The sequence below is a fragment of the Salmo trutta genome, chromosome 5 (genome assembly GCF_901001165.1).
Source record: "Salmo trutta chromosome 5, fSalTru1.1, whole genome shotgun sequence".
Taxonomy (NCBI): Eukaryota; Metazoa; Chordata; class Actinopteri; order Salmoniformes; family Salmonidae; genus Salmo; species Salmo trutta.
In genome coordinates this window covers 30,018,452-30,035,717 of record NC_042961.1, presented here as the reverse complement: position 1 = coordinate 30,035,717, position 17,266 = coordinate 30,018,452, and the positions used below count along the sequence as shown (strand labels likewise).

The window sequence follows — 17,266 nt, the reverse complement described above, 5'->3', positions numbered from 1 at the left end:
GTGCATTGAAATGTTTTACAGTGTCAGTCATAGTAGTATGGTGCCCCTGGAGCAAATTGGGTTTAAGTGCCCTACTCTGGTCTTCGAACCAGCGACCTTTAGTTGTAGGTCGAACACTAACTGCTAGTCTACCTGCCGCCCTATACACTGCTAACGTACTAAAAACATGGCAGAGGTTTACACCCTAAAGATAAATTGCTGTCACTCATGGAGTAATTGAACACCTGCCTGTATCTCCTGGTAAAATGCTTGACATCCATTCTTGTGGTCTAAAATCTACCTTTAAATGACAACCAGAGGCATTCTGCTTCAGATTTAACAGTAGTGGACTATTCTGTCCCCATCTCCTTCTAGGTCTGACCCCTCCAGCTACTCCTCCTCACCAGATGTGGAAGCCTTTGGCCCCCGTGGCACTCCTTGGGAAGAGCCGAGCGGCTGAGACCCCCAAATCATCGCCCTCCAAGGCCATCCAGATCAACGCGCGGCCCCTGCCCTCCAACAAGCTCCGAAGCAAGCCTCCCAGCCCCCCTATAACTCCCACCCCCAACACGGTGGCTCTCACCTTGGCTTTCTCAGACCACGACTACTGCCTCCCTCAGAAGGAGCCTGTGGCTATTGCTGAAGAGCCAGGCAAGCGCTGGAATGTCAAACAGCAAGCAGCCATCACCATCAGGACCATCGAGCCGCTTGGCAGCACCACTAACAGGGCACCCCAGAGGATCCCTGTCCCCTCCCTCCAGACCCTCATCCCTGCCCTGGGTACGAAGACCCAGCAGGCTCCCCTGCCCTTGGATGTAAGGACTGATAGGACTAGCTCTGTGCTGGGGACCCCTGAAGCTTCTCCCACCAGGAAGGAGCAACAGGTTGGTCCCCTGGAGAGGAGTCCCAAGAAAGGGAGAGCCTACCGGGGCCACAACATTACCTGCTCCCCCAGCCCCAGGGAACGAAAGGGAGGACGCGAGAGGAAAAGGAGAATCCACCATTCCTCCAGCCCTTGTTCTACTGACTCGGAGTCTGACTTTCACTCCTCCTCTTCTCAGTCTAGCTCTTGCTCTCCACCCAGGAAGAGGTGAGATGCTCATCCCTTCTTTGTTTCTGTCTTAAAATCTATTTGTCCCCTCACTGGGCAAGGTGGTGTCCTCTAATGGCACTGAGTCTTAAATCTGACATGATGAGAATGTCCATATTCATCTCTAGTCAGTGAGGGGGAAAATGGCTGGTTCATGCTATGGGCACAAATGCCAGTTTTGAACAGATTTAGTATGAGTTCTCAATCTGCTACCAATGTAGCACTCAAAAAGGTGACGTCATTGGTTTACATGTGACTAATGGCAATATCTAGTCCATCCTAATCTGACATCACTGACAGATTCCCCCCTCTCCTCCCAGGTACAGGCCTCGTCACTCTAAGAGCAGCTCCAGTTCCTCGTCTTGCTCCTCTCGTTCCTCCTCATCTTCCGTGTCCCGCTCTCCTCCCAGGCGGCGGTATTCCTACTCCTCTTCCCGATCTGGATCCTGGAGTAGGTCCCGTTCCCGCTCTCCCCACAGACGGGCATGGCGCAGAGGCAGTAGTCCACGCAGGTAATTAAAGCACTTTCCTTGTAAACAGCCATGGGGTAAAAAAACAAAAAACCTATGGAAATTAACCGCATGCAGTCTGTGTACATTGCCTTCAGAAATGTTTCACCTCTTGACTTTTTCCACATTTTGTTGCTACAGCCTGAATTTAAGATGTCACTGGCCTACACACAATACCCCATGTCAGAAATTTTGTTTAGAGAAATTATTTAATAATAATAATGAAGCATAAATGTCTTGATTATTAAACTCCGTTATGGCAAGAGTAAATATTTGCTTTCACGTAAGTTGCATGGACTAATTCTGTTTTAATATAATTTAAGAATTAATTGCTGTTCTTGGCTGTTGATTTCTGGCCTGCAGTTGCTCTGTCTGATACACCTGATTTGGTTTGTTTTTCAAAGCTTTGCAACAGTGATGTGATGTCAGTGCAGAATTTCACCACAATCCTCCCCCATGAAAAGTGTTTCTTCAGAGGATGCAGGCTTAGTCAGGTTCATGTTCCTGCTACACAAAACCAGGGAAGTCCTCTGTCATCCAAGAAGAGTTCCTGTGGGTGTTGCTTTTTCCTGCAATCCAGCTCTTCTGCCGTAGGGTAGCAGGGCTTTAGGTCAACAACATGCAGTTTCTGAGCTGTCGTTTGGCTTTGATTCTGCTGGCCTCCACTCTGGCTAGCAAGATGTGGTGTTGTACTGCATCAAACGCTGGTCAGTCAGGTGAAATGTTGGGACTTTGCAAGACTGATTTCAGTGCAAAGCAAAACTCAGGAAGATGTTGATCCCACCTTGTGTGCTGTTCCTCCACAAATGAAGCAATCATCCCCTTCAGGGTGCTGTTTACCCTTTCGTCAGGTTTGTCTGAGGATGGTACTGAGCTCTTTGAAGATTCCTGAGATTAACTGCGGACCTCGGTCAGATTTTGGTCTGGAATCCTGACTCTGGTAAAGACCTCCCTTCATAGAATTGGAGCAATGGCGGATGCAGTGGCTTTGTGGGGGGGAAATGACTCCACACAGTGTGTAGATGTCCACTACCACCAATAAACATTCATTCTGAGTCCCCTGGCTGGGAGGAAAAGGTCCCATGAGGTCAATTCCCAGCATTTCATTTGGATGGTTCACCTCAGTCTGCTGCCAGAAATGCAAAACTGCAGACTTCACACTGCTGTACAAACTTCTTTGTATCAACCCACATGCCTGGCCAATAAGCGGCCTCCTGTAATTTTTGGTAGGGCTTAAACACCAAGATGGCTACTCATGGGGGTTGGCATGATAAGCTTGGATATCTGGTCAGTTTATGTAGAGGGGATGACTACACGCTAATGGGTGCTGTGTTTCCTCTCCTCTTGGAGTTTTTCAGCTTAGTTCAGGATAAAGTATTGAACTTCTCATTGAAGCGAGACAGTCTTCGTGGTACAGACTCTTGTGGATCGCCATGATGGCGGTATCATTCTGCTGTGCTCTCCACACACATCATCCAGAGGGAAGAATCATCCAGACACTTGGTGGAATTTCACTCCCTTAATAACCTCTTACATCTAGATGTTCCGCTAGCGGAACGCCTCACCAATATCCAATGGTAGAGCGTGGCACGAATTACAAATACCTCAAATCCAAAAACGTCCATTTTTCAAACATATGACTGTGTTTGAGTGCTTCGGCTGTGTTCGAGTGCTTCGGCTGCCTTTGAAAAGTCAGTCACAAATGCGTGGTGCCATACCCAGGAAGCGCTGAAAACCCTTGAGGGATCTGGGAATTGGGAACTCCTGCACTGCTGCAACTTTGGCTGGATCTACATGGATACCCTCAGCATTAATCACATGACCAAGGAACTTGAATTCTGGCAAGCAGAAATAAATGTCAAAGACGGACAGTGTCTTGCAGATGGTCAGTGACAGGAGTAGATTATGATTCCATCTTGATACACAAGACTTTCCTCTCAGATCACCCAGGGTGGTCTCCAACAGCCTTTGGAAGGTTGCTGGAAGCCTTTGGAAGGTTGCTGGAGCGTTCTTCAAACCAAAAGGCATGACTTTGAAGGAGAGGTGACAAAGGCAGTCTTGTCCTGACTGGCGGGATCCATTGCCAACTGCCAATATCCGCTGTTCAGATCCAGGTTATTGAAGATGGATGCTCCTGCCAGAGATTCCAGTATGTCATTAATGCTCGGTGGAGGGTAGGTTTCGCTTTATGGCATTCGGCTTCCTGTCTACACAGAATCGATATCCACCATCTTTCTTTGGAATCGGGACAACTGGCGAAGCCCATCCATAAAAAGGTTCCACAACTCAATTATCCAATATGCTCTCTAGCTTTTTGAGATTTGCCAGATTGGCGGGGGCTAGCCTGTAGGGACGCTGCTTTATGGACTTCATGCTGGGTGTTGATTTAGTTTAGTCTGGGTGTAAGAGTACAGACCTCACTGTTCCTCTCCAACATCTGGGAGAGCTGCCACCTCTCGTTATCTGACAGACATGCTTGTTTGATGTAGAAATCAGCATCAAGTTCGCTTTTGCTCTCGGGTAAGAGGGGTACGGCTGTAAACTGGATGATAGCATGGTTCTCTTGCTTCACTGGTAGAACTTGTTTTTGTCTGTCTTGACCTAGCCAGTACTCTGGATAAGGTAGCAGGCTCCAGCCTGAATTCCGTGCATTTCCAGGTTGAAATGGATGAGACCAGGAATGCTCAGAGCACAGCTGATATGACGGTTCGGACATCGAGATGGTCAGTCCACTGAAGTGCATTTAAGTCCAGGCCAAGGACTACCGCAAATGCAAGACTCGTATCTGCAAGAATAGCCACAGGAAGGTTAATCTCACGTAGCTTTATTTTCATATAAATCCAGCCTGAGGGAGTGGTAGGTTCTCCATTGGCCAAGTACAATGGTCCTTCCTCCAAGGTTTGAAGCTCCTCATGGGGTAATGCCATATTTTGCTCCAGGGACGTCCTGCATCAGGGTGTAAGTTGTATTGTGTATGGCCTTCCCTCCCTAGTTACTAACAGCCAGAGTAACCAATAGTTGCGAAATACAAGACAGACAGCTAGTTGTGCTGTCTGAAGGCTTTATGGTGGACATTGAGGTTGACTCAATTGTACGCAGGACTGTCTTCAATCCTTTCTGACTTTTTCTGAATTCTGACACTGGCCATAGAGGGGGCAAGAACCTGGAGGGTGTTTGACTTTACACCTCCAGCACGTCACTGGACTTTTGTCTTGGATCTTGGGCATGTACGGCTCAGCCGGGTTAGCCCCAGGAGAGTTGTTTGCATACAGCCATGAGGGAACAGGGTTTTGAGTTTGAGAAGGACTGGAACCACCTAAGTCTCAAGACGTACCAGATCATGCACATTCTGCGCACGTTCCTGATGTTGACTGGCAAGGCCGGGAACCATGTTAAGAGTTTGTCCATCTCCTGCTCAGTAATGTCAGCCTTCCATCTTCTGAATAAAACTTGATAGGATTAGGCAACGTCCCATATTGTCTCTGCTTCACCCTGGACTCTGTTGTGAATCCGTTCAGCCTCATAGTCCTCAGAGGAATAGTTTTGAAACTCCTTCCAGGTTGACATGTTCATGGGCTATATCCCACCAGTCTCTTGCTGTACCATGGAGAACACTGGAGGGTGGCAAGAACCTCCAAGTCAGTGAGGGACCGGATAGAAAGTATCATTACACTTAGGAAAAACAGCAGCTCAACATCATCTGGGCTGCCAAAAGTGGGGGAAAGTAGTTTGATGGGGAGGGAGCTCTAACTGTGTCAGGGGTCTTGGGAAAACAGGAATTCTGTTTAACAGTATCTTCATAGGGTTTTTTGTACTGCTACCTGTTCATAATTCCTATTTAACCAGGAAGGGCGCATTGAGATTTGAAATCTTTTTCAAGAGCGTCCTCGCCAAGATAGGCAGCACCAAGTCATTACACAATTAGACAGACAACATGAAACGACAAGTAATCTAGTAAAAACCATAGAATTTACAAGAGTATAACAATCATAAAACAGTAAATTAAAACCATTGACAGATCAGGAAATCGGTCTCAATCCTTCATCAGTGATTTAAAAACGCCAATCGGGACAAGTTCTTCCAGTTTAAAAGTATTTTGGAAGGAGTTCCAAGCCAACGGCGCAGAGTACATAAGCCCTTTTACCAAATTCAGTTTGGACATTTGGAACAGTTAGCGAGCGAAGAGTACCCACCACATTTCTGAACAATAAAAATGGCCAAATAAAATGGTAGTAAACCCAAAATGGCTTTGTAAATAAAATTATACCAGTGACTGAGCCTACGAGTGACTAGAGAAAGCCAGCCAACCCTGATATACAAAGTGCAGTGGTGCGTAAGGGTTTTGGAGTTTAAAATGTATCTCAATGCGCCATGGTAAAGGGTGTCAGTTGCTCTCAAACACTGAGTGGAAGTATTCATATAAAATATCCCCGTAGTCTAAAGGTGCAAATGTAGCTGATAGTAGCCTCCTTCTGGCTTTAAAAGAAAAACGTGCCTTATTCCTAAATAAAATCCCAACTTCAGCTTCAATTGTTTTGTAAATGTTGAATATGCAATATAAGAGGCCGTCATCAATTAAAATTACAAGATGTGAGGTGAGTCTCAATCTCATCGCCCTGACAGGCCCTTAATGGCAGAGCCAGCGGAAGAGGATTTGTCTAGAAAGGGAAAGAACTGCATTATCTCCTGGTGCAGCTCCCCCAGTTAAAGGTCTGTGGCCTTTTTGTGCTTTTTCCATCTCATTAGAGGTCTCCTTTTTGTCTGTTCAATCAAAAATTGTAGTTTCCTTGGGAGTTCATGTCCTCCATAATTCCTCTTAAGGATCGGACCCTTTTTTGTTAAATTTTCGCTTAAAAATGACACCCAAATCTAATTGCCTGTAGCTCAGGACCTGAAGCAAGGATATGCATGTTCTTGATGCACTTACGTTTGGAAATGTGATATTAATGTAGTTGAATATACCACGAGATCTGGTAAAGGATAATGCAAAGAAAAAACTTTTTCTTTTGAAATGCAAGAGGCTAATATGACTTACGAATCTAGGCACAAATTAGGTTTTGGAAATAGATGGAAGCAGTGTATGTGTGAAGTTTTAGACTGATCCATTGCATTTCTGTTCAAAATGTTGTATCAAGACTGCCCAAATGTGCCTATTGGTTTAATACATTTAAGTTCATAACTGTGCGCACTCCAAACAATAGCATGGTATTCTTTCACTGTAATAGCTACTGTAAATTGCACAGTGCAGTTAGATTAACAAGAATAAGCTTTCTGCCCATATTGGAAATATGTCCAGGGAATTTTTTGGTTACTTACAACCTCATGCAAATCACTTTAGCCTACGTTAGCTCAACCGTCCCATGGGGTGGCACCGATCCTGTAGAGGTTAACATTTTTAAGTTACGAACACTCCACAAGAGGCTGACTCCTCTGCTCTGTTTTTGGTCCTCGTGACTAGATGAAGTGTTGAACTTTCCATTTCCCCTTGAACAACCTGCTTCAGAGACTCTTGCAAATATTTCTCTGAATAGGTGAGCCAACCTGCATGTCTTTCTTATGAGCCTCCACACTTTCACTGAGTTTGCGAATGGCATTGTCCTACATTGTCAAACTATGGTTGGTGTGTCCATTGTTCCATTGAGCACAGACACCTCTGGTATAGTTGAGCCAGAAGCCTGGGGATAAGGGCCAGTGCACTCCAACTCCATTAAACAGTAAGTCCTTACACAATGAAAGAATCCCGGTCATAATTTCCAGTAGGTGTCCACATTGATACAGTATGGGGTTCCAACAAAATACATGCTATGTGTGGGTGGTGCCATGGGTGCTTTTCTCTTCAAGTCTCTGGGCGCCAATTCTATAAAAGTATTGATAGAGGGATAAAGATTTTGTACGGGTGCTAGGCTGTTGGTAGAGCATGGTGTTTGCAACGCCAGGGTTGTGGGTTCGATTCCCACGGGGGACCAGTATGGGGGAAAAATGTATGCGTTCACTACTGTAAGTCGCTCTGGATAAGAGCGTCTGCTAAATGACTAAAATGTCAAATGTAAAAATGTATTAACCCTGCCGAAAGGAAGAGTAGGATAGAGTACCCCTACCAGCACACACTAGCAGAAGACTGCCTGCCAGTTATCTTTTCTCTCCTGGCTGAGGCACACCATATAAAACACATCACAGCACAGAGGTAACCCAACCAATATTACCTCATACAATACTAATGGCAGAGCAATTTATAGGCAACTTCATTGGAGCAATTGGCAAAGAACCCAGTCAGAGTATTTGCAATATTCTGTATTACTTCCTGGGGGGGGGGGGGTGTGGGCGTGATCATAGACAAAACAAAAGGCCTTAATGTCAGTCTTCTCTGCCAAATGTAAATAGTCCCACACAAAATCAATAGTTCAAGCAATAACTCAAGCAAACGCCCTTTAACTTTAAAATGCCACACCAAATACGACTGGCTGGGGACTAATAGTCTGACACTGAACATCAAAAGGAGCACGTAGGAAAGTCTGCAGTGAAAAACACTGGAGCAATAGAGGGGACATGAGAGAAAGAGGGGGGGGTCTTAGCTGTTGACTTCAGGCCTGCAGTTGCACTAACTGTCTGTTACACCTGATGGTTTGTTTTTCAAAGCTTCGCAACAATGTTGCTTCTACTCCATGCGAACATTGACAGGAGCGGTCCCAAAAGATTACAGCCACGACCTAGAGCGGTAACACCGGCGATTGACTTGACTTAAAACCTCTTACATCTAGACGTTCCGCTAGCGGAACACCTGCTCCAATATCCAATGGTGGGCGTGGCGCGAAATACAAACTCCTCGAAAATCCGAAAACTTCAATTTTTCAAACATATGACTATTTTACACCATTTTAAAGACAAGACTCTCGTTAATCTAACCACACTGTCCGATTTCAAAAAGGCTTTACAGCGAAAGCAAAACATTAGATTATGTCAGCAGAGTACCCAGCCAGAAATAATCAGACACCCATTTTTCAAGCTAGCCTATAATGTCAGAAAAAACAAAACCACAGCTAAATGCAGCACTAACCTCTGATGATCTTCATCAGATGACACTCCTAAGACATTGTTATACAATACATGCATGTTTTGTTCAATCAAGTTCATATTTATATCAAAAAACAGCTTTTTACATTAGCATGTGACGTTCAGAACTAGCATTCCCACCGAACACTTCTGCCGAATTTACTAAATTACTCACGATAAACGTTCACAAAAAACATAACAATTATTTTAAGAATTATAGATACCGAACTCCTTTATGCAATCGCGGTGTCCGATTTTAAAATAGCTTTTCGGTGAAAGCACATTTTGCAATATTCTGAGTAGATAGCCCGGCCATCACAGGCTAGCTATTTTGACACCCACCAAGTTTGGTAATCACAAGTCAGATTTACTATAAGAAAAATTGGATTACCTTTGCTGTTCTTCGTCAGAATGCACTCCCAGGACTTCTACTTCATCACCCAATGTTGTTTTGGTTCCAAATACTCCATAGTTATATCCAAATAGCGGTGTTTTGTTGTGCGTTCAAGACACTATCCGAAGGGTGACGCGCCCGGCGCGTATCGTGACAAAATTTCAAAATACATGTCAAACGCTGTTTAAAATCTATTTTTATGCGATTTTTCTCATAAAAAAGCGATAATATTCCGACCGGGAGTCATTGTTTTCGTTCAAAGACTGAAAATGTAAACATGGAGTCGTCTCGTGCACGCGCACCCCCGTCTCATTGTTCTCAGATCAACCACTTACCAAATGCGCTACTGTTTTTCAGCCAGACAGCAGAGTCATCATTCAACGTTCTGCCGCCTTCTGAGAGCCTATGGGAGCATTAGAAAGTGTCACGTTACAGCAGAGATCCTTTGTTTTGGATAGAGATGGCAAAAAAGGCCAAGAAATGGTCAGACAGGGTACTTCCTGTACAGAATCTTCTCAGGTTTTGGCCTGCCATTTGAGTTCTGTTATACTCACAGACACCATTCAAACAGTTTTAGAAACTTGAGTGTTTCTATCCAAAGCTATCCGGCTGTGAAAATACTGCCCCCTATCCATAACAAGTTAAATGACTTCTGCAGCGTTGGACACTGTCAAGCTGCCGGGCCAACCGAGAGCTGTATTTACTTCCTCCTTCCTGACTGCTGATGCGCTCTTAAAGTGGCAGTGCACGGTGAAGGCTCCGTGCAGGATTTTGTCACATGTCTTTACCCCACACATACAACTGTCAGGTCCCTCAGATGAGCAGTGGTTTCCAACCACGAAGACCAGGGAGGTTTTCCAATGCCTCGCAAAGGGCACCTGTTGGTAGGTGGGTTAAAAAAAAAAGCACTTTGGATGGTGTATCGATACACCCAGTCGCTACAAATTAGAAACGGAATATAGCGAAGCACAGGCAAAATTCTAGCGGGAAAACCTGGTCTGCTTTCCAACAGACACTGGGAGACGAATTCACCTTTCAGCAGTACAATAACTTAAAACACAATATGAAATATACACTGGAGTTCTTGAGTGGCATAGTGAGTTTTGACTTAAATCTATGGGTGTCTAGCAATGCTCAACCAACTTGACAAAAGTTGAATTTTTCATGTGCAAATCAAGGGTTGTAACTGTTTCAGGGACAGAACTGAAAACTGGGGCTTTTTTTTTTATTATTTGGGAAACAGAACCATGAACCAAAAGTGATCTATACTATTCCGGAAAAGAACCATTATTTTAAAAGCATTGGAACCGGTTAATAGCATTACTTTATATTTTCAGGAGCTATTTTCCAGTCCCACAAATCAAAGCGCCTATGCAAAGCCCTCACTGTCACTCAAACTTATTCCAGCATCTGCCTGCCAGCTGGGAGTCTTTACCAGTGGGTGTAAGTGTGTAGGCTACCTGCCCCTCCCCCTCTGACAATTAGGGAGTGATTTTTAAGGATACTATAGGTTTCATGATGGCTTTATTAACTACAAAAAGGTAATACGTTAATTCTAGTGCTGCTCTGCACACAAGTGTTTTAGCTAGATAAGGTTTGTTCTGGTCCAACGCTAAACCAACTCGGAAGTTCAAAGACATTCAAAGTTCCTCCATCAACGCTGCTTCTCCGTAGGTATAATTCTGTGGGCCTAATTCAGATAATGCCTGTCCTAACAAGATGCCCTTCAAGGAAAGCTTTTTCACCCTCAATTTCTGAATCTTGTCTTTCATTATCATTAAACCATGCTATTATGGCAAAATATACATTTCTCTATACAGATTAAATTGCTTTCCCGCTCCACAGCAAGCTGCTCTGTCCTCACTGATTTGTTTACATTTGTCTAGCTAAATAAAAAATATATAATATTTCAGGTTTACAGAGAAAGGAACGATAAACTGTTTTTTGGGGGTTTGAAACCGATTCAGAACTTTATTTTGTTGGTCGGAACAGTGGCTGTAACGACAATGTGAAATATGTCAAGGGGTATGAATACTTTCTGAAGGCACTATGTCCTGACTACTTGGGATAATGTACTTGGCTTTATGGATACAGATTTTTTTTAAAAAACAATCTACAACATTGACCACCTCATTCCGTTTCTTCCCACAGCCCCTCTCTCAGACCAGGCTACCGGCCTGAATCTAGAGAGAACAGCCAGGAGGTGAAGAGACTCAAAGAAAAAGCGATCGTGAGTACATTTCTATCCAAGTGAAGTTGACGATTTGTGCCTTTTTTAAAGAATTGCTGCTATCTGTGTCCATCAGTAACCGCCATAAGAGGAACGGGACAGTCTCTCTGGGTTCAGTTCCCCAGAGCAGTGTGTCCTCTTCAGTTGAAGACTGGCATTTGTCTGAGAAGTGTCGGGGGGGGGGGGAATTGTGTGCTTTTAAGCCAATCGTGCGCAGAATAAGATGTCATCTGACTGTCATTCTCACTCACCCCTCAGGAGGAGCGTAGGGTTGTTTATGTAGGGCGAATCCGTGGGACAATGACACAGAAAGAGCTGAGGGAACGCTTCTCTCTGTATGGAGAGATTGAGGAGTGCACTCTACACTTTAGAGACCATGGGTAAGTACTCTCAAACAGGTCATGTTTTGTAACGAGTAATTCCTCATGTTCACTAGGCACGATTATGGAAAACATTTTGAAACTGAAAAACAAGTCTATAGAACAAGTCTGAGTCTTACTGCCTCATCACAGAACATTTTCTTTGGTTTTACGCTTACTGGGCAAGACTTGAAAACAGATATTATCCCAGAGCAACACCTAGGCTTTACCCTGTCAGTTACATGAACCACCCCCCCAGTGCACTGTCTTTGAACCTGGTTGACCCTTTCTGTGGTCTCTCAGGCCAATCTACAGCTGCTACAGCAACAACCTGGCTTGTTTATAACTGGGGCCTCTTGGCTAAACCACCAGGTGGCTCTTTTAAGAACAACTCACACCTCGACACATAGTAGTCATTGGTAGTGTTCATGTCACCAAACGGAAGAAAACCGACCAGCAGGACTACCTGGACTATAACGTTAATTGTTGTTTCTGCATTTTATTAATATTGTGTACCATAATGAATCAATACAACCCTTGTTGACTAATGCATATGTTTTAATATTTGCTTTCCATCTCTGTGATAGGGATAACTATGGGTTTGTGACGTACTACGATACGAAGGATGCGTTCACAGCCATCGAGAATGGCAGCAAGCTCCGTAAGCCTGATGAACTCCCCTTTGACCTTTGCTTTGGGGGAAGGAGACAGTTCTGCAAGGCCAGCTACGCTGATCTAGGTAGAACATACTATTTTAGGGGTTGTCGACACTGGTACAAGTTGTCAGTTTTCAGAAAATGATCATAGATATTTATTATTGTTCTGGCAACTTTCTTGATATACACTTACATTGATTGCAGTGATGCAAGGAGAGTTAAGTGACACTAATGTTCTTTCCATCTTCCCTCCAGATTCTAACCGTGAGTATGACCCATCGCCTGCAAAGGGCAAGTTTGATGTACTTGACTTTGACACTTTACTGAAGCAGGCCCAGAAAGGTCTGAAGAGGTAACAGAGGTCAGCCCACTGGGGGCGCCATGCTAAGACTTACCTCAGAGCCGCGGCAGGCTCCCTCACCTTCAACTCTGCCTTCGCCTTGACCTAGGGGTGGATCGCAACCAATGGTCAAAACGTTAGCCAGCTAACATTGATAAACATAGATGTGGCTCTCTTCTGGTTCATAAAAGCTACAGTTCAAAGCTGCAATCTGAAAAATTACCTTAGATTTTGGGTTATGAGAGTAAGGCATTGTAAGACGCTCATAGGGCATTTAAGTTATGTTCAAGTCAATGGAATCAATGTCATTAATTGAATCAATACATCAGAATCCGTGTCATTAATTGAAAATGGTTGGATGGCAGGAAGTCTGCCTTGTTTTAAGTGTGAAATCATTTATGCCATGTTCATTTCAAGCCTGTATCTTTATGAACTATGAAATGTTATTTCTGAATATTTTGAAATGACTGCTGGCTAACGCATTGTCCTGCATTGTGACATAGCTACCGGTCTTTACTTAGGTAGGGTTTTTTGTGTTTCTGCAAGCTTACACCTTCTATTGAAGTGAAGATTTGTATGAAAAGATTAAAAGCAAAAAAAGAAATTACATGGGGAAACTTTTTAACAGGAATGAATTTATTTAAATGTGTAATCAGATTTTCCACAATGTATGGGGGGGGAGAATGTTTTAGAAATGGGGGGGATACTTAAGTGAATATTCCCTGATATTTGGGAGAAGGTGGAACTACATTGCTAAAATGTACTGCAAACCTAAATAAACCAAACCTTTTAAACTGGTTGACATTTTGATTTTTGTCTAGAGTATATCACTGACTGACCTGAGTCAATATTGGTTTTGAACATGGCTCCAGTCTTGCTTTTCATTCATTCTTGACAGAGTGATTTCAGAGCTAGGAAACCAGGAGACTCAATTGGTTTTGCTCACCTGTCCTGTCTTCCCCTCATTTTGTAAAGGGTTGAAGCTAATCGAGGAAACTAATGTGCTTGTATTTAATGACTCCACTTGCCTGTCATCAGGCAAAGGAGTATAAAGTGATAATACATTTAAATTAGTTGTAAGACATTTTACAGATTATGATGAGAAGCATATTTTTAAAGTGTGCATGCTTTTCTCAGAAAACTGCTGATTGAAAAGGGGGTGTGAAGAATCTTCTAGATTTGGCATTGTTTAAGATTTTTGTTCATTAACACCTAAATGAAACTGTCGTGTTGAGTAGGCCTGGAGGCTAAACCAGAAAAACCTTAACCTCTACCGAATAAAACTATGGCGTAGCCACAAGTACTTCTGTGCAAGGGTGTTCATTTACATGGTACCATTTTTTCTTTTGGAATCACTACCTCAAAGTATACATGAGGACAGCTAAACAGCGCTGCCTCATCAGTGCAATTTAAAAAGGCCCCCCAATACCAAACATCAGCTTTCATTTTCCACTCAGCTAAACATAGGAATTCTTAATTGAACCTTTGCAATCGGTATATAACACATTTACAGAATCCCATCACTACTGACATGGTGTCTTCAAATATGCCTATTCACATGAACGCGCCATTCGGGACAGGCACTACAAAGCCAGCCCAATTGCTGTATTTCGGGTCCTTATTCCAGCATACCCAGAACCTACAGACGGGAACAGAAACAGCCGCTCATCCAGAACATTAAGTACAACGTCAAAGCGACCGAGTTTCGGAAGCCGGGATAGGCAGCCTGCAGTGACATTTTCTTTTCCTGCCTTGTGACGGACAGAACCGGAAGGGCTGGAGCTCCAGATACCACCTGGTCACGTAAGCATGCTTGTCCTTCATGGTCTAGATCCACGTCAGGGCTCTGGTCTGTGTTCAGGTCAAATTCTCTCCCAAGAAGGTAGTACCGGAGGCAATCTTGTGCCCACTATAGCCAGGCACTCAACGGGTGAATACCTGGTTTCTCTGGTCAAGAGCTTCCGACTCGGGTACAGAACTGGAGCGTTTCTCCTGGCTCCCCTTTTTGTGCATTAAGGTACTGCAGTGCCAGCTAAACCTGCCATAAGCCCATCGACTCACCCGATGGCAGGTCTCTGGAGAGATGTCAAACTTCACCAGCAGCGCTTCCTTCAGGTCCTTGTAGACGTTGGACAGCCCCTCATCCATTGCTGTGTAAACCTCTAGGGCCTGTGAGCAATGGGATTAGCCTGCAGGCCCACTACCTCTGGCTATCGCCACATCTTGGCCATTCGCTCAAACCTCAGCAGGTAGTTTAATGTCTTCCCCCTACTGGTATGAAGGCATCTTCTGCTCCTTCCTCAGGAATGCTGGAGGGTGGACGTTAGCGCTGCTAGACTGGTCTCCTGCGGCTGGGTTTGGCCTCATCACTGCTTGGGGACCCTGCTGTGGCGTTGAAGTTCCTGCTGTGTCGTCCTGGTGTTGACAGCTCAAGCAGTTCTTGTTCTGTTTGGCTCCTTGGTCGGGCTCCTAGTTTCTCATAATTTACCTCTTTACCGGACGATTCCATGGTATTCCACCCTGTTTCCATTTTAGGTACCTTTTCTGAAAGTTGTTGGTGCTGCTGAGAACACAACCCTGTATGCGGTTCTTTACAGCTCTTTTTGGAATTCACTGATTTGTGGTGCACCATCCCACTGCTGCCACTGTATGTCCTTTTGTGGGGAAAAACGTATTCTGATTGGCTGGCTGATTGCTGCACCATTGCCCAGTTGTGAAATCCATAGATTAGGGCCTAATGAATTTATTTCAATTGACTGATTTTCTTATATGAACTGTAACTCAGTAAAATTGTTGCATGTTACGTTTTATATTTTTGTTCAGTATAGTAATGCTACATACTCCAAGAAAGGTTCAAATCTCACCTTTCTGGTAAAGAAAATTCAAATTACTGAGGTGCAAGCTGAAGTACACAGTATAAATATGCAAAAAATTATTTCCTATTCAACAAGTATGAATAAGGCTTGAAATTTAAAAAAAAAATCTAAATGTAGGATAATGTATAAAATGACAAATTTCACCTTAACTGTAAAATACATTTGTATATTTAGTGTTACAATTTTTTTTGCATATTTTCTATAGGTCTCTTGATCAAAACGTCTGCCCCGTTCGCTGTGAAGATGCTTGCGTATTGGAATGCCGCCATTTTGCAAGCTTCGACCCAACTTTGCTTAGCAAGAAAGGCACCTCACTGTACCCTTGCATGTGACATTACAACTTGAACATTTCACAGAGCTCTAGCCCTGAACTCATTAGAAACTCGCCTTTCATCTCATATTAATCTTGTCCGTCTATGACAAACAGAAAGTGTTTTTGTTTAAAATCTATGAGTTATTTTTGATTACTGGCTATACATCGATCTCTGAATGTGCTACAGCAACGAAACTACTCTCCTGCTGCGTTACGATGTAAGGATTCCAGGCATATGCGTTGTCAGTGGCTGTGATGTAGGATTCAGCCAGGAGTTGATGGACAGTCGGAAGAGCGGAAGGAAGGAATACCCAGCTTCAAGTGGTGTCAGACATCTTGCTTCACACAGGCAGAAGACAAATACTCCAGTGTCCTTGTGAATCAGGTCTGCCGCTCAATGCAAGCCATTTCGATCTACGGTGTCCACAGATCGATTTCTTAAGCAAAAACGTAGGTTGGAACCGGTACCAGAACCACACATCAAAGATGTTAAGAAATGCTAGCGGCCGTGACTGAATTCAAACGTGAGTTGGTTTCAGAGTGTGGTTTGATGTGGGTGTCTCGTGTGTTTGAAGGTGGGAAAAGTTAGCCAAATTATTTTGACGATTCGCTTTAGCCAGGTGGTGTGCAACTGTGGCAAAGTTTGTTTGACTTTGGATAGCCTATCTCCGGGGCTAGTTAGGGAATGTCAATAAATTACACAATCTAAGTTATAAAAAAAATATTGTCTGTTGCACACCTTTTAGTTCTCATCGAATGCTTTTCAATATGTGTATATACATTTCTACAATTTATTGTTGGTTTGAGCTTTTACAGTCAATGAAATTTGGAGCTATTGGAATGTTAACATTATCTCATGTACATTGTGTAATTTATAGATGGTCCCTAAATACCCCATATGGATATCCAAAGTCAATCCAAATTGACCACGGGTATTAGAGATTGGGTCACATGCAACTGCACTCCAAATTGATGATTAGACTACTTATGTGCTGCCAACTGTGAGCAGGATGGGGGAAAAAACACTTTCATTTATGTTGTGATGCTGTCACAACCACCAATCTCACAAAACTCAGTTTTGGACAAGACTGACTTTATGACAAAACGTATCCTATTTACACTTTGTACTCAATTTTGCCAGTAGAATAAATGTTTGACTCAAATCGATGACACAGGCTGTTTTCTAAATGAGAAGTTGTTTTTTAGGAGCAGTTGCTCTTTAAAACATTTCCACGCTTGCTGCCGAGAGGATATTCTCGTGCATCCTCTGCTGAAGTAGGTTATCGAGGAGGGGAGAATACTCAGAGGGGTTTTCTCGTTTGGGCAAAAGTCTGTCCTCTCATCCGTGATCCAGAAACCGATAAGTGGTCGAATGGTCAAGGAGGGGGGACACTTTTCATGCCACTTCGATTAGAAGTGATTTTCATAACCTACTATGTTAATTATCCTAACCTGCTGCATAAGTTCTCC

The 17,266-nt window shown here is 43.7% G+C and overlaps 2 protein-coding genes and 1 non-coding gene across 5 annotated transcripts in view; all 3 read left to right on the top strand.

Moving 5' to 3' along the window:
• Positions 1 to 13,910, top strand: part of LOC115194037 (peroxisome proliferator-activated receptor gamma coactivator-related protein 1) — a 45,683-nt gene extending 31,773 nt beyond the window's left edge. For both annotated transcript variants that reach the window (XM_029753312.1, XM_029753311.1), the window contains 6 exons: positions 355 to 1,069; positions 1,390 to 1,581; positions 11,174 to 11,252; positions 11,511 to 11,632; positions 12,199 to 12,350; positions 12,523 to 13,910. In XM_029753312.1, coding sequence (XP_029609172.1) covers positions 355 to 1,069; positions 1,390 to 1,581; positions 11,174 to 11,252; positions 11,511 to 11,632; positions 12,199 to 12,350; positions 12,523 to 12,623 — 1,361 coding nt within the window. In that variant the 3' untranslated portion in view covers positions 12,624 to 13,910. The remainder of the gene's footprint in view (positions 1 to 354; positions 1,070 to 1,389; positions 1,582 to 11,173; positions 11,253 to 11,510; positions 11,633 to 12,198; positions 12,351 to 12,522) is intronic.
• On the top strand, positions 11,870 to 12,011 carry LOC115195062 (small nucleolar RNA SNORA50). Its single transcript, XR_003878600.1, has one exon. It is a non-coding gene; the product is annotated as a small nucleolar RNA SNORA50 (small nucleolar RNA).
• Positions 13,911 to 15,738: 1,828 nt separating the features above from the next.
• The window catches only part of LOC115194036 (protein O-GlcNAcase), a 40,390-nt gene continuing 38,862 nt past the window's right edge, over positions 15,739 to 17,266 (top strand). For both annotated transcript variants that reach the window (XM_029753309.1, XM_029753306.1), the window contains exon 1: positions 15,739 to 16,320. In XM_029753309.1, the coding sequence (XP_029609169.1) occupies positions 16,293 to 16,320 (28 nt within the window). In that variant the 5' untranslated portion in view covers positions 15,739 to 16,292. The remainder of the gene's footprint in view (positions 16,321 to 17,266) is intronic.